Below are 23,190 nucleotides of genomic sequence, written 5' to 3'. Positions count from 1 at the left end.
GTTTTTGAAAAAAACAGAGTGATGAACTTCATCATTTTAAATAGGTTTAAATGTACAAACGTTTCTTCAGTATTGGGGCTACAGTTTGATGAAAGTTGTGAAGTTGTAGCACGTATGGTTGATTTGTTGTGAATTTCCAAAGTGTTGAACTTGAGACGCTTGCTGTAGCGCCACCATCAGGACTGTTGGCTTGAGTTTACAGCTGAAGTTATCTGGCATGAGACTGGACCTTTGTGCAAAGTTTAGTGAGTTTTCACCCATGGGAAGTATGATTTCCTCGGAAGAAGAAAGAAGAAGAATATCTAGGATTACAATAATAATCCTAATAACAGAGACTGAGGAGTCCCAAAGCTCGACTCTCAGCAGAGTCTCAAGTCTCTGTGTTACTGTCAATAAATAATTTCCCATGAGTCAAAGGGGGGGAGGTGCCAACAGAGAGGAAGAGCGAAAGTGAAAGTATAAAGTCAGTGGTGTGTTCAGACTCCATTTTAAACTGCACAGAGCAGTGAGAGGAAGACAGGTGGTGTGAGACACGGTGAGTGTTGATGTTTATTCATTGTTTAGTGTGTTCTAGGGGAGAGTAGGGTCGGTTGGGTCAGTGCCACATCTTCACAGCTTCATCATCACACTTGCTTTTACCACCACCATCATCTGACGCTGTTTTTACAACCAGGCTTTAGGCCTGCGCGCAGCTACGGATCTGCGCGCTCCGGTGCTTCGGGCGCGCTCTTGTGTCAACTCTTTGAATGTGCGTCACAGTGAAAAGCTCTAGTTTATAGACACACAGAGAGAAAAGGGGGACTCTGCCGAGGGGTTGTGGCGCAGTTTTGTTGCAGAGGAAGATGTTGAGTGTACAGTCAGCTCTCCCTGCTCTTTGTTAGAGTGAGTTTTGGTTTCCGCCCTCAGATCAGATCAGTGCACGGACACTCCCTAAACTTTAGGCTCGTTGGAGATGACCTGCGCCTCGCCTGGAGAGTAGACGAGATCAGAGCTGCAGCAGGAGGCGGTGACAAAAAGCTGCGGTCAAGTCTGACAGTTTCCAGCAGCCTTCAGTCTGTACAGGAAGTCACAGGAACACTCACATCCTGTCAGATATGGTGATTTATTCAAATCTAATCAGACTCATATATCAGTTTGTTCTCAGTCTCCAGTTGTTTTAATTCTGATAGATTGATTTATTAAAATGCTTTACAGGCGATCTGTAGTTTATGTTCATGGTTCAACCTCCATTTATATGAATTCTCCTGTAAATCAGCATCATATCAGTTTGACCTGTCCCCTCAACTACACAGGCTGAATAAACTGTGTCTGACTATGAGCTTCATGTTTGATACAAGACAACAGCTTTCATTAAAGATCAGTCAGATACAGTCAGGGCTTCATATCTGTACACATGTTAGTTTAAGAATGACCACCAGTCTGTGTGATGTTAAATACTTCAATAATTCAAACACACTGTGTATGTGTGTTACAGTTCTGTCAGATTTGGGAAGATGGCTGATTTGGAGGCAGACGGGGACAGATCAGAGTCTCCAGTGTCCATCTGTCAGCTGTCTTTGAAGAGTGACTGGTCCATGCGTAATCCTCCAGTCTTCAGTAATGGACCTGGACCCTCAGCCACAAAGTAAGAGACTGTTTCTACTGTAAACTGACCTGAAGACAAAACTGCTTTTATGTATTTATTTATTTTTCATTTTCAAAGGCCTTTTTTATTTTTGGGGGGACTTTTATTTCATGATTCCACATTTATTTCCAGCTCTTTTTGTATCCTCCTTATTAAACTGGTCCAATAGTCATTATTCCACTCGCGATGAAGTGATTGGCTGACACTTGAAGTCCCCCGTGCAAATACTGAGCTTGGGAAAACTGCCTTTAGTGTTTGTGCTGCACATACATGAAACACCTTACAGCAAACGCTACAACTTGATGCACTTGTATCTACAGGCCAGTTTAAAACCATGATTACAAACTACGACACTCTTGAATGTCACTGTTTTTAACTGTTGTGTGGTTTGATTGTCTGAGCCGTGTGTGTGTGTGATCCTCTCGTTTATATGTGTGTGTGTGTGTGTGTGTGTGTGTGTGTGTGTGTATGTATGTATGTTTGGGCTGGAAAATTATGGCAAAAATAATAATCCCGATTATTTTGATTGATATTGAAATCACGATTAATAAACACGATTATTCATTGATTTCAAAACGCCACCAAAACTCAACTTTAAATATAACTTAAAAGAACAGCCAGAAATCAATTAGGAACAAGTAAAAAAAATAAAATAATAATAGTAAATTAAAATATAATAGCAATAAAAACAATAAATAAAAATAAATACTAGGGCTGACCCCAAAAATTCGAAGCTTTGAAGCTTCATTCGATGGCACGAGATTCGATTGTGGAAAAAAAAAGGTAATATTCGGCCTTTTTTTTCCTCCAGTTTTTTTTTTGGGGGGGGGGGGCTTGAACGCAACACCATCTCCGACAAGGAAATAGAAAGCCCGACGTGCCATGAATTGAGACTTATTATCCTGCTTGAACACAGACAGCTAAATTCTTTCAACAATGTGACTCAAAATAAAGTTAAAATAGATTTTACTGATGTAAAATAATATGCTGATGGTGACACTGTTCCACTGCGCTCTGAGTCTGGTGTCAGTGACACATGCTGCTCTGAGTCGCGCATCTGTCTGCTTGCGCTGCAGTGTGGACCGAGGGTTTTAATTTTTAGTGTTAAATCAAAAGTTAAACACTACTTATCAGCAACCAGAAGTTTTTTTTCGTTTGAGAATATTTTTATCTCAATTCTAGGGTTGCAAGAAACTACCTTTTCGCCACAATTTGTAAGTTATTAACTTTTTGGGACTTTTTTTTTTCCTTCTCGACATCCGTCATCTTGAGGCCAAAATGTTTCCAGATGACTGAAGTTGTCCTACCATTCTTCTCAACCAAATATTTCCATATACATATATATTTCCAAACACATGGGTTTGCAATCAAAGAAAGGGGGAAACAAATGCTGCTCCCTTCCAACATCCACAAAAATGAACCACAAAGAACTAAAACAAAAATCCTTGTGTGATACTCCCAAAAAACTCAATCACAATGCTAATACCAAAAACACTTTAAAGTGTACTCCGCAAAAGTGTTGAACCTCAATTTAGCATTATCAAACTACAAGTCACAAACCAGATTGATCATAGATAACAAATCAAGCCTCATGTCTAACACTAAGGCGAAATTTAGCCTCACCAAACGGATCGGACGAGCCCCCATTTGTCACCAACTGGCTCAGAGTATGTGACAAGAAGGAGTCCACACAAAAGATTTACTTAAAACACGCCAAATTTATTAAACTCAAATGAATTTAAATGATCAATGGAGTGTGTAGATCGGCAAAGTCAGTCATGAAAGCCGTGCATGGGTGAGTGTCAGGTGTTCTGTGGAGGTGTTGAAGGTGCAGCTCAGCACCAAAGATGCTCAGTGGATGTCAGGTGAAAGGAAGGGAGAGGCCAAGTCAACAGATTAGGCAGCTTTTATAGCTTGGAAGCTCAGTTGAGCCGAATCAAGGTCACGACCCTCCCAATGTCTTTGAAAATTTTCAGCCAGTCTCATCAGGCAGTTGGCTGTGTGTGTGTGTGTGTGTGTGTGTGTGTGTACGCATGTATATGTTTATGTGTATAATGTACCAACATGGCTACTGGTTTTGAAACTGCTATGTTAAATGTGTTGAACGAACTGGAATGTATGTTTTCTTTAAAAGCAGAACAAACGGCTGCACTGAAAGCTTTTATTGAAAACAGGATGTGTTTGCCGTCTTTCCTGCATAGTCACATCGCAGGACACATGCAATGTTTTCTCTTTTTTTAGAACTTTTGTTTTGCTTCAGAAAAGCAGTTCTGAAGCTCCGCTCGTTGCTCCGCTCCACTCGCCTCTCTCTCGCTGTCTCTCCCTCTCTGAGCACGCAGCAGCCCCTCCCTCTCTCATGCACACGCTGCAGTCACACACTGAAAATGAACGATGTGCAAGAGGGAGAAACAGTAAAGGAGGGTTTACGCCTGGTTCACACTACACGACTTTTCTGTCAGTTCTGAAAGTCACTATGTGACATCACACGATTGTGGAGCCATAAAATCGTGCCGTGACTTGGCCGACACACATGACACACTACACGATGGTACTCACCAATTATCCCCCGGTCGTCTTTCATGTCATCGGGTTATTCTTGTCCTATTTTTATTACTTTTACTATTATCTGAGTCACTGTGTCTGTTCATGTGCCGGCTGAAATGTTGTTGTAGTCACCTAAAAGCGTCAGCAGATGGCAGGAGCTACATTTGAAGCACCGTACACAAACATAAAAGCCACTGAATCCTCCACAACAAGTTCCTACAAATGTTTCACAATAAAATCCTATTTAGAAAATGGAGGGATTCTGTCAGCCGAGGTTATAAGGGGCTTTTAATTTGAAACAGTTTCAGGAAGTGTTGAGTTTGAAATAACAGCGTGATGCATTAACTTTATCGAGGCAACGGGAGTGGATTAAAAGTAAAAATATAAAATCACAGAGGGATTAATGAATAATGGACCGTTTATAATGTAGTCTGTTTCAAATGAAGCTGGTAGCCTCTGCAGTTGTGGTGAGTAAAATACACTATTTTTTATTTTTCTTACTTTAAGTCATCTGGTGAAAATTCTTGTGTTTTTTTAATATCGCAACATATATTGCAAAAAAACCAAAAGAAAAAAACACAATGTCAGTTTTTTCCAATATCGTGCAGCCCTACTATATATATGTGTGTGTGTGTGTGTGTGTGTGTGTGTGTGTGTTTATATATGTGTATATATAGACTTGTTGTAATGTTTCCTCTGGTCTTTACAAGGACTAATAATATGTGTCAAACATTTGTTGTTTCCACAGACAGAGAGCAGAGTCTCCAGTATCCAGCTGTCTGTCTATGAAGAGTGACTGGTCCATACATAATCCTCTAAACTTCAGTAATGAACCTGGACCCTCAGACACAAAGTAAGAGCCTGTTGAAAAACATGAGGGAGCTTTTTGCCTTTTGAAAGTCGTCTCACAGTGGAGCACAACATTACTCAGGAGGTTTTCATGAAGCTCCACCATGAGATATTTGAAGTGCCTGTGACTGAGTGTGTGAATAAAGCAAATAATTTTCAGCACAGTTTGCAGGACGAGATCTAAATAATGTGTTCATCTCCACAGAGAGAAAAGGAGTCATGTTTCTGTGGAGGAGCAGCTGTCCTGCTGTAGTTTGTGTCAGGACGTCCTGAAGGATCCAGTCTCTACCAGCTGTGGACACTGGTTCTGCAGACAGTGCATCAGCTCATACTGGGACCAGTCTGCTTCATCAGGAGACTCCTCCTGTCCCCAGTGTGGAGACACATCCAGAACAAGAGCTGGACTGCAGACAGCCAGTCAGACCAGCACTGTACAAAGTAAGACTGCACATCTGTCTGCTGATGTCATCATGTCTGAAAACAGGATTCTTCTTGGTTTATTTGTGTTGTAAAGTGCAGACATGAAAGATTTTATGAAACTAATGTATAAAACCTTCATTTTTTCATGTTACTTGTTTTAATGTCGATCAACAATATAATCTTAAGATTTTAGATTTATTTCTTTAGTCTCTCATGTTTCCTTCTCTTTCAGCAGACAGTGGTCTGCAGGAGGTTTTAGATGAACATAAGATCAGTGTGAGGAGGAGATGTGAACGTGTGACTGAAGGAAGTGATGAAACAGGAAGTGAAACCCTCCTCAACAGGATCTACACTGAGCTCTACATCACAGAGGGACAGAGTGAAGAGGTTAATACCCAACATGAGGTGAAGCAGCTTGAGAGAGCTTCTAAGAAGAAGACCCTCCATGAAACTCCAATCAAGTGTCAGCACATCTTTAAAGCCTTACCTGAGCAACAGAAACACATCAGAGTGGTTCTGACCAACGGCGTCGCTGGCGTTGGAAAAACCTTCACAGTGCAGAAGTTCACTCTGGACTGGGCCGAGGGTTTGGAAAACCAAGATGTCAGTGTGGTGATTCTGCTTTCGTTCAGGGAGCTGAACTTGATCAGAGATGAGAAGTTCAGTCTTCTCACTCTGCTCCGTGTTTTCCATCCAACATTACAGAAGGTCACAGCAGAGGAGCTCGCTGTCTGTAAAGTTCTGTTCATCTTTGACGGCCTGGATGAAAGCAGACTGGCTCTGGATTTCCACAACAATGAGGTTGTGACTGATGTCACACAGAAGTCATCGATCAACGTGCTGTTGACAAACCTCATGGAGGGGAAGCTGCTTCCCTCGGCTCTGGTCTGGATAACTTCCCGACCTGCAGCAGCCAATCAGATCCCTCCTGCATGTGTTGACAGGGTAACAGAAGTACGAGGCTTCACTGACGCCCAGAAGGAGGAGTACTTCAGGAGGAGAGTCAGTGATGAAGAGCGGTCCAGCAGAATCATCTCACACATGAAGACATCCAGGAGCCTCCACATCATGTGTCTAATCCCAGTCTTCTGCTGGATCACTGCTACAGTTCTGGATCACATGTTGACTACAGAGCAGAGAGGAGAGCTGCCCAAGACCCTGACTGACCTGTACTCACACTTCCTGCTGGTTCAGACAAAGAGGAAGAAGCACAAGTATGATGAGGGACATGAGACCAGTCCACAGGAGCTGACGGAGGCTGACAGGGACGTTCTTCTGAAGCTGGGGAGGCTGGCGTTTGAACATCTGGAGAAAGGAGACATCATGTTCTACCAAGAAGACCTGGAGCGCTGTGGTCTTGATGTCACAGAGGCCTCGGTGTACTCAGGAGTTTGTACAGAGATCTTCAAAAGAGAGTCTGTGATCTTCCAGAAAACAGTCTACTGCTTCGTTCATCTGAGCGTTCAGGAGTTTCTGGCTGCAGTCTACCTGTTCCACTGTTTCACCAACAGGAACACAAAGGTACTGGAGGACTTCCTGGGGACAGACCAGGATAATTACAGATCCCTGGATGTCTTCTTACAGAGAGCCATGGAGAAATCCCTCCAAAGTAAAAATGGTCACCTGGATCTGTTTGTCCGCTTCCTTCATGGCCTCTCTCTGGAGTCCAACCAGAGACTGTTAGGAGGCCTTTTGGGTCGGACAGACAACAGTCCAGAAATCATCCAGAGAGCCATCAACAACCTGAAGGAGATGAACATTGAAGATATCTCTCCTGACAGAAGCATCAACATCTTCCACTGTCTGCTGGAGATGAACGACCTCTCAGTACATCAGGAGATCCAAGAGTTCCTGAAGTCAGAGAACAGATCAGAGAAGAAACTCTCAGTGTTCCACTGCTCAGCTCTGGCCTACATGCTGCAGATGTCAGAGGAGGTTCTGGATGAGTTGGACCTGAAGAAATACAACACAACAGTCGAGGGACGATGGAGACTGATTCCAGCTGTGAGGAACTGCAGAAAGGCTCAGTAAGTCCAGATGTGATTAACGTCATAAATCATTTAGTAGTTTAAAGCTATAGTGAGTAACTTCTGTCGCCTCCCAGCGGATAAAGTGTTATTACAACAAATAAGCTGGCACTTCCATGTAACGGACTAACACTCTGTACACAAAGTAACACTCGCCACACACCGTGTACACAACGCTACACAACGTGGCGAACACCAGGCTGTTAACATTACATTACGTTCAGAGCACCATTTCCAAGAAAATAATAAAGTACTAGGTCCAGTACATGTAACAGCAACACATACTACTCATGATATAATTATAAACCAAGTCACTTACTTATCCAACAGCAGCAAGGCAACATCTGTGTCTGCCCTCAGCCCAATTTCTTCCTTCAGGGCTCTCCACCGAGGAAAAGCGATGCCAATACAAACCCTTGTTTGCCTTCTCTGTCGGTCGCTTTCCTTCTTTGCTTATAGACCTTCAGCCGAACGTCCAGGCTTTTTCTTTGTGGTAAGATCCACTTTTGAACCGTGTCTCGGCCGCTTATTTGTTGCTTTCTCTACCTACGCTCTACCTCTTGCTATGAGACTCTCTTCCTCCCCTCCCTTCTTGTTGTGAGGAAGCATTTCCTGTGCGTCAGTGCGGGAATGTCGCCGGTCGACACGCAAACTAAAAATGATATATATTAAAAAATACCACGACATGGTAGAGGAGCCGATCGGCTGATCAGCATTGTGTCATCTCCTCTAGTAGTGGCTTGGGTGAAACGGACATTTATGGACACGTAGAAGTTACGCACTATAGCTTTAGTTCTTCAAATATACACACTGTGAAATTCTTATTATTCATAAAATGTTCAAATGATGTGTCTGTTGTATTTTGTCACAGATGTTCTTGAGCTGTTTCAAATGCTGTGAGTGCAAAACATGTAGATGTTTCAGTTGGTTGTGTTTATAGCTGTTGAGTTAATCAACACAGTTCTTCTATTTATTTATAATCATTTAATATTTGACAGTTTTTCACCTTTGTGTGATGGAGGTGAACCTGATAAAACAAATGATGGACTTCAGAGGTTGTTGTTGAGGTTTAATCACAGCAGCATTTCATCACAGTATGGCAGTATTTGATGGTTCTGAGTGAAAGCAGTAAAGTTATTACTCCATAAGAAGGTTCTGGAAGGTGTTTTATAGAATCAGACATGCAGATAATACCTGAGTTTATTCACCACTATGCTTAAAAATTTAAAATAAGATCTGTATCATTTGCCAGAGGAGATTTCTGAAGTCCTAAAAACTGTTTGTCTCTTTTTTCATGCCTCGACGCCGGCGACAGTCGTGGCCAGAGGCATCATGTTTTTGGGTTGTCAGTCTGTCCACGACATCTCAAGAACACCTTGAGAGAAATTCTTTACATTTGGCACAAACGTCCAGTTGGACTTAAGAATGAACTGATTAGATTTTGGTGGTCAAAGGTCAAGATCACTGTGACCTCACAGAATATGTTTTTGGCCATAACTCAAGAATTCATTCACTAATTATGACAAAACTTCACACTAATGTCTAACAGGATAAAATAATGAAGTGATGAGATTTTCTATCCAAAAGGTCAAAGGTCAACTTCACTGTGACATCATCATGTTTTGTGGAAACATGTTTCTGGTCATTATTTAATGTCATATCTCAGGAACAGAAGGGGAGACATTTGGTCAGAGACTGAGTTGGTGACACTGATCTTGAAACTGTGCTGATTGTATAGATCTTCTGTGCTGTCGGGTTGAAGATGTGTGTGAAGCGTCTGTGTTTTAGAATAAGTAGCTTCTTTGCAGCAACATCCATATTTGAATCATTGTCTACTGTCATGGACACATATGAGTGTGGACAGACATGGATGTAAACTGTAAGTGTAACTTGACTGGTGAAGCATACGACCACGAGGCAGTAATTCTGGTCATGAATCAGCTTTTAATTAGTTTGAATTCTTTGTGTTCTTTTTTTATTCTTAACTATTTTAAGTCCATCAAAACAGGATATTTCAAACTGTTTTATCATCAAATCCATAAAGTAAATATAAAGTGTCTCTTTGACAATAACAGATTTTGTAATATATGTGTCATGTCAGATTTACATTCAGTGACCTCTCAGAGACTCACTGTGAAGTCGTGGCCTCAGCTCTGAAGTCCAACCCCTCCCATCTGAGAGAGCTGGACCTGAGTAGAAACTACCTGCAGGATTCAGGAGTGAAGCAGCTGTGTGCTGGACTGGAGAGTCCAAACTGTAGACTGGAGACTCTGAGGTCAGTTCACTTGTTTATGCAGTTGTTTGTTTGTTTGTTTGTTTGTTTTTGGATATATATAATATAAATCCTTGACTGAGGTTATAAAGCTTTCAGTGTTTTCAGAAATGTTGTGTCTTTCCAAATGGCTGAACAGTTGGTTATGAAAGGCAGAGAAATGATGATTTAGAACATTTGCCATTAATGATCTGGATTCATACGTCTATGTGATCTCATTTCTAAATGACAAACATTCACTGGCTCCTGTTTCCCTATGCATCCATGTGTTGACTGATGTGCTGTGGAACAATCCCAGTTGCTATCAAGTGTTTCCTCTACCAGTGGGATCCCCCACCCCCATGAAAGAAAGCAAATATTTTATTGATGTTATTTACTAGGATGTCCTGATCCGATATTTGGATCGGTATCGGTTGCCGATATTAGCAAAAATGGGCATCGACATCGGATCGGACTGCATGGAAAAATGCAGATCCAAGAGCTCCGATCCGGTTTTTCACGGAGTCCGATCCGTTTTCAAGCCAGCCCAGCACTCCGCGATTCAAGCAGTCCATTCCAGTGATCCGCTCGAGCTCTTACTATCAATCCACCAGGCCAGCATGCAGACGGCAGACACACACGGAGGGTAGGAGTAGCGGTCAATTTAGTTAACTGACTATTTGTTTTCTGCTCTGTTTTTTTTTGAGAGTGATATTTTTATTTGGTTTACACTATATATTACTTGTGTTGATTTATTTTGTATTTATTAAGGGCCCAAAGCAGCCAAAGCAAACCAGCTATATTTTTTATTTAATGTTAATGTTCAGTTTAAAGTTTGTTTATTTAACCCTGTTAACAATAAACAGGTCAGTTTATCATACCAACTGTTGTGGATCATTCTAATTAACCTGATTAAGTAGTTGTTCTTGTTAGAGTAACAAGAACAACAGAACGGTGGGGCAGAGCTGCCTGCTGCTCAGCGCACAAAATGGAGGTGAACGGTGCAGCCCCCTCTCTCCCTCAAAACTAATCAAATACACCATCAAATGACTCCAAAATGCTCTAGTGGACAACACATGGTTTGCGCATTCCCCACGCTATGAAATAATAATGTATAATAATTAAGTAACATTACGACACATGAAGCAAATACTCGGAACTACTTTCTTGAGTAAACCACTGGGCGGTGTGACACAGTGCGCACCTGAGACAGTGCCGTTGCCATAGTTATTGCTTACAGCCTTGCATTTGTGGTATCGTCAGCTGGACGCACCAGAAAGTTTGTGAAAAGTTTACAGAGTGTTGTTGTAAATCATGGTTTACACATGTATGGTAAAAGGTTGCGGTAACAAGCCGAAGACATGGAGCAGAGTGAAGTTTCACGTAGTACCAATCAAAAATATGGACAGGATGAAACAATGGCTATTTGAGCTGGACATCAATCCCAACACGCCTGTGGAAATGGTCTGGAAAATGTTTGTTTGCTCCAACCATTTTTTACCAGAGGACTACGGTGAGATGACGTCACACACAGCCCAGAGGAAGTGAAGGGTAAGGGAAATGCTTAGTATGCTATTTACCGAGATAGCACTGGCGATCTGAACTGGTCAGTGGTGAAAAAAAAGCACTTTTAATGCACAAACTTATATGGGACGCATTTGCCCCCGTTACCGTTTTAGCTCATTTCGCGGCTGCCGGCTGCATCCGCCTCCCTCAATACTGAACCAATTTTAAAACGAGTTGTACCTATGAATCATACGCACACATACACATGGGGAAATAGGGCCCAGGTTGAAAAATACTGAAGTTATCCTTTGGGGAAGTCAAAGAGGTCATCAAATCTGCCAGAACAGCTTCAGCACCAGGCCCAAGTGGAGTTCCATACAAGGTCTTCAAACACTGCCCCAGGCTTTTGGAACGTCTGTGGAAGATCTTCAGAGTGATCTGGACGAAAGGGAAAGTACCCCAGCAGTAGAGATACGCAGAGGGCGTGTGGATTCCCAAGAAGGAGAACGCTAGCAACATTGAGCATTTCAGGACAATCTCCCTCCTCAGTGTTGAGTGTAAGGCCTTCTTCAAGATTGTTGCAAATCGCCTCATGGGATTTCTCCTAAAGAACAGCTACATAGACATCTCGGTGCAAAAGGGCGGAGTCCCAGGGGTTCCAGGGTGTATCGAACACACAGGGGTGGTAACCCAATTGATCCGAGAGGCACGAGAGAGCAAGGGGGACTTGGCAGCGCTGTGGCTGGACATTGCCAGTGCTTATGGATCGATTCCACACAAGCTGGTGGAATTGGCCCTGAGAAGATACCATGTCCCAGAGAAGATCCGAGACCTCATCCTCGACTATTACAACAACTTTAGTCTGAGGGTGTCCTCTGGGGCTTCAACATCAGAGTGGCATCATCTGGAGAAGGGTATCATTACCGGCTGCACAATCTGTGTCCCTGTTTGCATTGGCCATGAATATGCTTGTGAAGTCGGCGGAAGTGGAGTGCAGAGGCCCACTGTCCAGATCTGGCACCCGACAACCCCCGATTAGAGCATTCATAGATGATCTCACGGTAACTACAACTTCAGTGCCCGGATGCAGGTGGCTCCTTCAAGGTCTGGAACGGCTCATGTCATGGGCGAGAATGAGTTTTAAGCCCGCAAAATCTAGGTCTTTGGTCGTAAGGAAAGGAAAAGTAACCGACCAGTTCCGCTTCACTCTGGGAGACACTAGAATTCCATCTGTGTCAGAAAAGCCAGTGAAGAGCCTGGGAAAGCTCTTCACTAGCAATCTGAAGGACACTGCTGCACGCCAGGGTACCAGCAATGATCTCGACACGTGGCTCTCAGCTGTGGACAAGTCAGGGCTTCCTGGAAAGTTTAAGGCCTGGATTTATCAGCATGGCATCCTGCCTCATTTCCTTTGGCTGTTGCTAATCTATGAAGTCCCCATTACCATCGTGAAGGGCCTTGAGAGGAAGATGAGCCAATTCCTACGGAGGTGGCTGGGCCTGCCACGGAGCCTAAGCAGCATTGCGCTGTTTGGGCATAACAACAATAACAACAAGCTGCGGCTTCCATTCAGCAGTCTGGCAGAGAAGTTCAGGGTCACCCGAGCCAGAGAAGTCCTACTCTACCGAGATTCCGCTGACTCCAAGGTCTCCTCAGCAGGTGTAGAGGTCAGAACAGGACGGAAGAGGCGCCCGCTGTGAGCCTATTGAAGTGGGCTGCAGGGACTTCACAGGCCAGTCTTTACACCGGGTCCTGGGACTCCTAGGAATCTGTGGGCTGCACAGGCAGAGAGCCATTAAGAACATCTTGGAGGCTGCTGAAAAGGCCTCATGTTGGCTCTGGTTGAGGAGGGGGGATGCGTGGCGTAGTGCGCTATCTGGACACAAGTCGGGGCCTGATCACCCCCAGCTGGGTCACCCGGGTGAGGGTGTCTGATGTAAGACCCGAAACACCCAATGACCCGGGAACATCACTGAAGATGTGTCCAGGTTGCACCACAAGGTGTATCTAAGTACTGATACTTAATGCAATAGTTGCTCTTTATAAATCCCAACATTACATTTGTTCAGATGATGTTAGAAAGTACAGCTGGTCTCAAGAAATGTAACAGCCACCTCTCTATTGGTTGCAACTCTAAACCAGCACAAAATGACAATTACCAACATGAGCCACCATGTTCTGAACAGACACATTATAAACACTGTGACTTTGTATTAATACACAGTCACATTTGCATTCTGGAGCATATAGGCCTAACAGAAAACACAATACTCCTAAATAAACACTAGATCAGCACTAGATAGGCATGATGGGAAATGAGGGCGCTCCCATTGTTTCTAGACTCTCAGCACCGGCACCAAGGTAGGCATCACAGTTAAAAAGATGGAGCAGAGTCAGGCGGTGTGCTCACAGTAATAGTTGCAAACTATGAGGTACATTGCTGAAAAGTTAAACACTGGTTAAGTTTTATTAAAAGTCAAATATAATCCTGCCGCTGACAGCTGTCATGTTACTCATGTTTATCATATCTGTTTGCAGTGTTAGCGAGGTAGCTACCCAGCTACAGCTAGTCAGTACAGTTAGTAATGTAGCAGAGTGAACTACAGTCAAGCTGGCAGTCACTCTAATCTCCATGGTGACATCAGCTAATGCTACAACTGTAGTGCATCCATGTACTGACATTAATATGTGTTACACTGAATAATGCCTTCAAACAGCCCAGATGGAGCTGATGGGGGGAGCTAGTGACAGACTTAGCAAAGTTAGCAGAATGATGACTTTTGATTTTCAAATGAAGGTGTTATAAACTACATAACATTATAGAAATACAATTAAATGAATTATATTCAGAATAAGAGTCAAATTAATTACCAGTGTCCCTTATAAATTAAAAAGTAAATACCACTAACTTGTGAGGGAGATGTCTTTATTCTTTGATTTTTTGGGTTGCTGGAAATGAAAATGAAAAAGATTATTCCTGATGTTGAGGACATGTCTGACAACATACAGACACAGAACTCAAGTATTTTTACTGTATCAGTATTTTTGAGATATTCCAGAGTAAAAGTCCCACATTTCTACCTTGGAAATCTAAACAACTGGAAGTGCCATCAAAAACAAAGAAAAAGAAGAAAAGTTGCTCTATCATTCCTGACAATATCTGAAATACTTGTGTTCAGGACATTTCACACGACACCATTCCTGATAATCAAGCATCTGTACTGCAGTATATTAACAGCCCTGCTTTAAATACTTGATTTCAACTTAAATTTACCCTCAAGATTCTTTTAAATAAGTGATTTGTGTTTGGCTGCACAATTATGTATTTTCCAGTCTTTAACCTGCATCCTGTTGGGATCAGCACGATAACACAATGACAGAGTCACTCTACTCAGTTTAGGGCAAAGCTCATTGATCAGGACATAGTAATGTTGAGCTACACATTTAACACCTGAACACATCTGACTGTATTATTAATGATTTTTATCTACATCATTTATTCGTCATTCAGACTGAGGAGCTGCAGTTTGTCAGAGATCAGCTGTGTTTCGCTGGCCTCAGCTCTAAAGTCCAACCCCTCCCATCTGAGAGAGCTGGACCTGAGTATCAACAAGCTGCAGGATTCAGATGTGAAGCTGCTGTGTGATTTTCTGGAGAGTCCACACTGTAAACTGGAGACTCTGAGGTCAGACACCATTTTTTACTCCTGTGCTGAGATTATTATGATGTAAAAGTTGTGTTGACACTAAACTGCAGACATCAGGCTGATATTATACTGATCCACAATGAAGTCTATTTGTCTTGTTCAGTGGTTTAATCCATTGACTGTGGCAGAGCAATGTGGAGCTAAAATCTTAAAGATAAACTCTGCAGGATCTTCCTTCAAAACAGTGTATAGACTCATAGAGAAATAATCCCTCTCAGTCATCACTTATGAGCAGGGGCGGACTGGGGCAAAAAAGCAGCCTGGGAATTTGGTACCTGACTGGTCCACTCTCCAGGGATCGGGGCAGGGATGCTGGTGGTGGAAGCATGATCATCTTCAGTCTATATAAGAGATTGTTTATGTTTGTAAATCTCTGAAACAACCCTATCAGTAAAATGTTAAAATGGTAGAATTTAATAGTAGTACACTAGTATGGTGTTAAGCACTTTTTAATGAATCTTTAATTCATTACTCTAGATGAAAAAAAAATGCTTTGTATGAATATGGCTTTACCTGGACTAGTACAACCAGGCTGCTCTCCTCTCCCTCCCTGCCACAGTCCTTCTGTGGGGATGGTGACTCAACCTGGCAGGAGATGTGAAGAGAGACATTAGGTTGAAGTTTTGGGGAATTCCCAAAAGAAGAGGTGAAAAAAAGCTGCATTACAATAAACAGTAATATTGGCAATAAAAAAATGTGTTTTGATTGATAAGTAAACACAGGTGAAAAAGTGCACTGTGTAATGTAATGTACTATATGTGTATTATTCTCAAGTACACAATGGTTCCTCCCTAAACCAGGTTTAGTAAAGGTTAGTAAAAGGCTGTGATGGTCTCTTCTGAATTCTTCTAGAAGAAAGAAGCTTTAATTCATCCAAAACATTCAAAGTGTTGTGAAAGGAGAAGATGTTGAAAAGTATACATTAACAGAACGCATAATCTGAGTGACCATTAAGTTTTTTTTATGTAAACCTGAGTGAACATATTATTCTGTAGCCCTACTAACTCTTAACATATAGTAAATGTACTTGAAATGTCAAAATTATGCAGGAACATTACTGTCAGAATATTTAAATGTCATTTATGTTCTATAGAAAAATGTTGAACGCATTAACCTATAGATGGTGCCTCAGATAAGCACAATCAAATGCTCTTAAATACTGAAAAAGTACAGCTTAAGTTTTATAATCTGACTGCGAATAATACACTAAGAACAATACATTACATTTTCCCTTCGCAGTGCATATACCAGACTGTCTCAATTTCCAACAATGGCCCACACAAAAGGAAAAATGACATTTTAATGTTGATGAATTAGCAAAGTAATAAAGACAGCAGAGCTGCATTTACCTCAGCAGCTTTAAGGGAATACACAAGAGATAATGATAGATCAGATGTTATTAACGTTACTTTATTAACTACTTAACCATGTTGACTAATGCCACTGAGCCCTGTCTGGCTCTAGTCTGTACACAGTAGTGACGTTCTGACAGCAAAAAGCAAACTACATGCACTGTGCTAAAAGTTAGCAAGCTAGCAAAAAAATGATCACATTACAGCTGCCTTACCTGAGTTGCATCTCCCACCTGGTCACACACCAGAGCTGTCGCCACAGGTGCTGCTGCTGATGCTGCAGAGGATGGTCCAGCAGCAGAAAACAGGGTTGTCAGTTTCTGACATTTTGCAGCATTTGCAGCAATGCCTGTCTCTTTTTTTCCCTAATCTTCTCCACGCCTTCCTTGCACTTCTTCTCCATGTTTTTCTTCTCCATGACTTCTGATTGATTGATGCAGAAGGAGGATGGGACAGCCCGTGGCCCTCAGCCCTCGGCTGTGATTGGCCAACAGCTCAACGACGAGGTGAAAGGGGTGTGACACACCCACATGGGCCAAAGATGATGAGCCAAACACTACTAGAGAAACTGTGAACATTGGTTATCATATTAAAGGCCAGCCCAACTGTGCTCAAAGTTTCTTCTTTTTTTTTTCCTCTGGCTGTACCGGCCGACACTGACCCAGCAGCCCACTGGGAAATCTCCCGGTACTCCGATGGCCAGTCCGCCTTTGCTTATGAGCCACTCTCAGTGTGTGGTGGTGTATTTATCTGCAGAGACTCTGCCCTCTGCCTGTGTTAGGTGAGGTCAGGGCTTTATAAAAAGGTGGTGACCAGATGCCAGACTGCAAGCAGCAGGAATCAAAGAGATACAACACCTGAAAACACAAATATAGTGAGAAGAAATGCCAAACAAGAATTTGGGGTTGGTGTGTGTGTGTGTGTGTGTGTGTGTGTGTATGTGTGATTCGTGCGTGCGTGTGTGTTGGGTTACTGTTAATGTCACTTGTTATGCTTCTGTGCATTGACAGCTCTTCTTTATTCTGTTTCTGCATTATGTGATGTTCCTCTGTCAGATATGTGACTACTTTTTTTTATATAATTTCAAATGTGACACTAAAAACATTGCTACTTTTACCACAGTAATTTGCACCTGTTTAGAAATTTGTCATCACCAATAGCTAAAACAAAAGTTTCCAATAGGTTGCCTGCTGCTGAAAATGTCTGGCCCATCAGCATTTTCTGGTTTAAAATCCGCCCAGTTGAATTTGTAATTGAACAGCCCTGCTTTAAACACTTGATTTCAACTTAAATTTACCCTGATGATTCTTTAAATAAGTGATTTGTGTTTGGCTGCACAACATGAGTTAGTGATGATGAAGCCACTGGTGGAGCTGGCAGAGTTTAAGAGGTGAAGTCACTACATCTTTATTGAAGTAGCAGCACGTTGTCAATGATATTTATGAGAGCTGTTTTTCACTTTTTGTATTTTCCAGTCTTTAACCTGCATCCTGTTGGGATCAGCACAATAACACAATGACAAAGTCACTCTACTCAGTTTAGGGCAAAGCTCATTGATCAGGATATAGTAATGTTGAGCTACACATTTAACACCTGAACACATCTGATTGTTTTATTAATGATTTTTATCTACATCATTTATTCTTCATTCAGACTGGAGAGCTGCAGTTTGTCAGAGATCAGCTGTGTTTCGCTGACCTCAGCTCTGAAGTCCAACCCCTCCCATCTGAGAGAGCTGGAGCTGAGTGACAATAAGCTGCAGGATTCATATGTGAAGCTGCTGTGTGATTTTCTGGAGAGTCCACACTGTAAACTGGAGACTCTGAGGTCAGACACCATTTTTTACTGCTGTGCTGAGATTATTATTTTGGTACCTCTCTAGGGATGCAGGCGGTGGATGCATGATCATCTTCAGTCTATATAAGAGATTGTTTATGTTAGTAAACCTCTGAAACAGTACCATCAGTAAAATGTTAAAATGGTAGAATTTAAATGTAGTACAGTATTGTGATGTTAAGCACTTTTTAATGAATGTTTAATTCATTACTCTAGATGAATTAAAAAATGTTATGTATGAATATGGCTTTACCTGGACTAGTACAACCAGGCTGCTCTCCTCTCCCTCCCTGCCACAGTCCTTCTGTGGGGATGGTGACTCAACCTGGCAGGAGATGTGAAGAGAGACATTAGGTTGAAGTTTTGGGGAATTCCCAAAAGAACAGGTGAAAAAAAGCTGCATTACAATAAACAGTAATACAGGTAATGAAAAATTGTGTTTTGATTGATAAGTAAACACAGGTGAAAAAGTGCACTGTGTAATGTAATGTACTATATGTGTGTTATTCCCAAGTACACAATGGTTCCACCTAAACCAGGTTTAGTAAAGGTTAGTAAAAGGCTGCGATGGTCTCTTCTGAATGCTTCTAAAAGAAAGAGGCTTTAATTCATCCAAAAATTTCCAAGTGTTGTGAAAGGAGAAGATGTTGAAAAGTATACACTAACAGAACGCTTAATCTGAGTGACCATTAAGTTTATTTTTATGTAGGCTTGAGTGAACATATTATTCTGTAGCCCTACTAACTGTTAACATATAGTAAATGTACTTGAAATGTCAAAATTCACTTACATGTATTGAGGAACATTTTGCTACATCATGTTGTTTGATATTTAATATTTTAAATATGCAGGAACATTACTGTTAGAATATTTAAATTTCATTTATGTTCTATAGAAAATGTTTAACACATTAACCTATAGATGGTGCCTCAGATAAGCACAATCAAATGCTCTTAAATACTGAAAAAGTACAGCTTAAGTTTTATAATCTGACTGCGAATAATACACTAAGAACAATACATTACATTTTCCCCTTCGCAGTGCATATACCAGACTGTCTCAATTTCCAACAATGCCCACACAAAAAGGAAAAAATGACATTTTAATGTTGATGAATTAGCAAAGTAATAAAGACAGCAGAGCTGCATTTACCTCAGCAGCTTTAAGGGGAATACACAAGAGATAATGATAGATCAGATGTTACTAACGTTACTTTTTTAACTACTTAACCATGTTGACTAATGCCACTGAGCCCTGTCTGGCTCTAGTCTGTACACAGTAGTGACGTTCTGACAGCAAAAATTAAACTACATGCACTGTGCTAAAAGTTAGCAAGCTAGCAAAAATGATCACATTACAGCCGCCTTACCTGAGTTGCATCTCCCACCTGGTCACACACCAGAGCTGTCGCCACAGGTGCTGCTGCTGATGCTGCAGAGGATGGTCCAGCAGCAGAAAACAGGGTTGTCAGTTTCTGACATTTTGCAGCATTTGCAGCAATGCCTGTCTCTTTTTTCCCTAATCTTCTCCACGCCTTCCTTGCGCTTCTTCTTCTTGTTTTTCTTCTCCATGACTTCTGATTGATTGATGCAGAAGGAGGACAGGACAGCCCGTGGCCCTAGGCCTGTTTTTCACTTTTTGTATTTTCCAGTCTTTAACCTGCATCCTGTTGGGATCAGCACAATAACACAATGACAAAGTCACTCTACTCAGTTTAGGGCAAAGCTCATTGAAAGTTGAATTTCCCCTCGGGGATTAATAATAAAGTATATAAAAAAAAGTAATGTAGAGCTACACATGAGCTACACATTTAACACCTGAACACATCTGATTGTTTTATTAATGATTTTTATCTACATCATTTATTCTTCATTCAGACTGTGGAACTGCAGTTTGTCAGAGATCAGCTGTATTTCATTGGCCTCAGCTCTGAAGTCCAACCCCTCCCATCTGAGAGAGCTGGACCTGAACTACAACAACCTGCAGGATTCAGATGTGAAGCTGCTGTGTGATCTGAAGGAGAGTCCACACTGTAAACTGGAGACTCTGGAGTAAGTAGAGGGTTGGAGTGGGTCCATACTGGTTTCAGCAGTATTATATTAAACACAGTTAGTATCAGAGCAAAGATCCAGTATTTCCTGTAAACCTCAGACCTTCTCAGTGGCTCAAAGAGGGGAATGGTGACAGTCTTCAGGAGAGGACAGAGAGACAGACAGAGAGAATAGTCAGCCAGTCAGATCAGAGAGAAGCTTGTTGAGATCATGTGTTTCAGTTGATGTGAAGACGACTGTTGTTGTGTTCATGTCTACAGGAAGTGAAGCTGGATTACAGCTGACAGCATCACAACATGTATAGAGACAGCTGTCCTCCTTCATCAAACTGTCACACCATCAAATCTGACCTTGATAACAGGGGACCTGTTATGCTCTCCTTTGTGTGTGTGTGTGTGTGTGTGTGTGTGTGTGTGTGTGTGTGTGTTTTATATAGCCTATATTGTTACAATGAAGGATGTTGGTATTAAATGTGGCCAAAATTAAATGTATGTAAAAGTAATCCCTGTGAAGAAAAACCTCAGACTTCAGACTGTTCTGAATACCCTGTGTTCGACGGCTTTTTCTACTGAAGCTAAGATTTCTTTATAAAGCATACAACTATGAGGCAGTAATTTTAGTTTGAACATTAAAGCATGTAAACAGGTTCTAGTAGAAACCCAGAATCCAAATATGAAGCTGTTAATGAGCATAATATGTCCTCCTTAACGTGTTTGTTGTCTTCATCTTTGTCACAGCTCCGAGATCAGTCTGACTGAAGCCTACAAATCACTGGCTCTGATTTTATAGAACCATCATTACATTTAGTAACCATGTGTTCTTTATACAGAGCAGAAGCTCTGCTGAAGTTCAGTAATCACAGCTGATGCGTTGCTGTTCAATCTTTGGATGAACATGTAGAACATTTAACATGATATATCTATCCATCAGTCATTTATTCTAACAGACTCAGTAAATCCATCATTACAGTGAATCCCTCTGTTTGTGCAGCCATGATGCGTTCAGGACTCTCAGCAGTTTATTTACACTGTGTACTTGAGTGAAATCTGCAGAGTAAACAGACTTGTTGCCCAAAGTCTCTACAGGTCTGTGAGCTTCCAGCTCAGTGTGTTCACTCCAACGCGTTAACATGAGAGCTGGAAGGAAGCCGACTACGCTACACAGCCGCTCCACTCTGCTCTGAACAGGAAGTCCCTACTGGTCTTTACACTGGATGTGCTGCATCACTGACTGACAGCTGGTTTATAACTTCTCTTGTCTTCTTCTCTCATCAGATGGAGGTCAACTCTACCATATCAGTAGAGAGGATCAGCTGTGTCCTAATGATCCAGAGACGTTGAAGCAGTAGCATCAGTTTGTGTGTCTGTGTGAGTCATTGTCTGTGTGTGTCTGTGTGTATCTATGTATATATTGTATAATAGTGAGGCGATTCAAATAAATACACATTTCCTAGTCCTGAAGAAGCAGCTAACGCTATCTCTGGATGGTGGAGTGTGAGGTGAGCCCTCATGTTCGTAGTATTCCCACAGTGTTTTATTCTCATGTTACTCTGTTCGTAAATCACATGTGTCATATCCAAGTCCTCCTTTCCTTTTGTGTTAAAAAATCCAAAATAAGTCCAGACGTTTGATTTAAACACAGACGCCACTCTCCTTATTTCTGATGAACTTCCTGCCAAATGCTGCTGACTGAGACCTCTGCTGACCTCACCGGGAAAAGCCAACAGCACCATCTAGTGGAGCGAAAAAGCAACTGACTATTATTCTGCCACCAAAAGTTGTATGAAGCTTCTGTGCAGGTAGATTTGGTTCATTAGAGACCGCTGTGATTCACTATATATCTTTAAATGTTACAGTTACAGCTGATGTCACAACAACAATCACTCCCGAGTAAATAACTGGAAATAGTTTACAACTGCAGAGATCTGTTTGCATGATGTCGCAGTGATTCGGCCTGTATGGGTACATTTTCTGTTCCAGATCTGAGAACACTACAACAGAATAAAGATCATTTTGGTCTAAAACAAAGGAAACAAATCAAATCAGGCTCCCAGTCATTAGCCGTTTTTCAATACTCAAGTTCGGACTTGTGGACTTGGCAAGTCCACGCGAGAGTCCAGACTTCCCAAGAACGGGAGGATGGGAGTACAGTCATTTCTGCTTTTGGAACAGCAGCGAACTTGATGATGTCACCACCTCCGCTCGCCTTGGCTGTTGTACTGTGTTGTATACGTGCATTTAGAATAAAACAATATAAACACAGCCCAGCCCTGCGTCTTTTCATTGTCATTGTAAGAAGTTAATATGTATATGTTTTTAAGGTTTCAACATATATAACTGACACACAAAAACATATAAATAGCCAAAATATTTTCATAAAATGTCTCATAAAACCTTTTTCCTGCAGCTGACCTCTGATTATAATCAAAAGCCAGCTGCAGGGGAAAAGTTGGTGGTTATTGTGATCGTGAGCATTGGCGAGATGGAAATCAAAAATCAATAACTGACATGGATCGGAGAAGGCGTCTTGGTGCAGTTATTGCAGCAGGATTTCTGTACCTGCAGGCTGAGGAGGAGGCTGCCCAGCTGAGGAGGCAGATCCCAGAAAGACAGCGGAGGATGAGGATGAGACGTGCGATGCTTGCATGTCTCTATTGTTTGATATGTTTGTCCAGTTGTGGACAAAGTACCCAGGAAAAGTAGTAATATCACAACAAAGAACAAAACCTCAGTCACAAGTCAAAGTGCTGCAAATCTGACTTGAGTAAAAGTATCAGGGTATTGTCAGCAAAATGTAGGCCTGCTTCAAATGAAAAGTTCAAAGTACTCATGATGCAGAGTGACCCAATTTCAAGTGTTGTGATCATCATACACATGAATATGTATTGAGTATTAATTGATCCATTTACACGTATGCTACATGTAAGCAGCATTTAAATGTTGTCATGGTAGAACTAATTTTAACACCTGTCACTGGTGTACTAGGCTAATGTATAACAACACACAGCAACTTGTAAATATGAAA

At 41.7% G+C, this 23,190-nt stretch overlaps 1 protein-coding gene and 1 pseudogene across 1 annotated transcript; both read left to right on the top strand.

Moving 5' to 3' along the window:
• Positions 1-414: 414 nt before the first annotated feature.
• The window catches only part of LOC125884448 (NLR family CARD domain-containing protein 3-like), a 52,709-nt pseudogene continuing 29,933 nt past the window's right edge, over positions 415-23,190 (top strand).
• On the top strand, positions 5,122-22,432 carry LOC125884244 (NACHT, LRR and PYD domains-containing protein 12-like). The gene is made up of 8 exons (XM_049569140.1): positions 5,122-5,141; positions 5,223-5,455; positions 5,670-7,464; positions 9,566-9,739; positions 14,733-14,906; positions 17,933-18,106; positions 19,993-20,166; positions 21,441-22,432. The coding sequence occupies exons 1-8, from the start codon at positions 5,122-5,124 to the stop codon at positions 21,466-21,468; spliced, it is 2,772 nt and encodes a 923-aa protein (XP_049425097.1). The 3' UTR covers positions 21,469-22,432.

Source organism: Epinephelus fuscoguttatus, linkage group LG23 (assembly GCF_011397635.1).
Source record: "Epinephelus fuscoguttatus linkage group LG23, E.fuscoguttatus.final_Chr_v1".
Lineage (NCBI taxonomy): Eukaryota > Metazoa > Chordata > Actinopteri > Perciformes > Serranidae > Epinephelus > Epinephelus fuscoguttatus.
This window is presented reverse-complemented; position numbering and strand designations above follow the sequence as displayed.

Excerpts from the sequence above, each read along its gene's own strand:
- LOC125884244 (XM_049569140.1), top strand. The coding sequence starts at position 5,122 with ATGAGATATTTGAAGTGCCT. Across the intron at positions 5,142-5,222 it reads ATGAGATATTTGAAGTGCCT|AGAGAAAAGGAGTCATGTTT; the intron begins GTGACTGAGTGT and ends TCATCTCCACAG. Across the intron at positions 5,456-5,669 it reads TCAGACCAGCACTGTACAAA|CAGACAGTGGTCTGCAGGAG; the intron begins GTAAGACTGCAC and ends CTTCTCTTTCAG.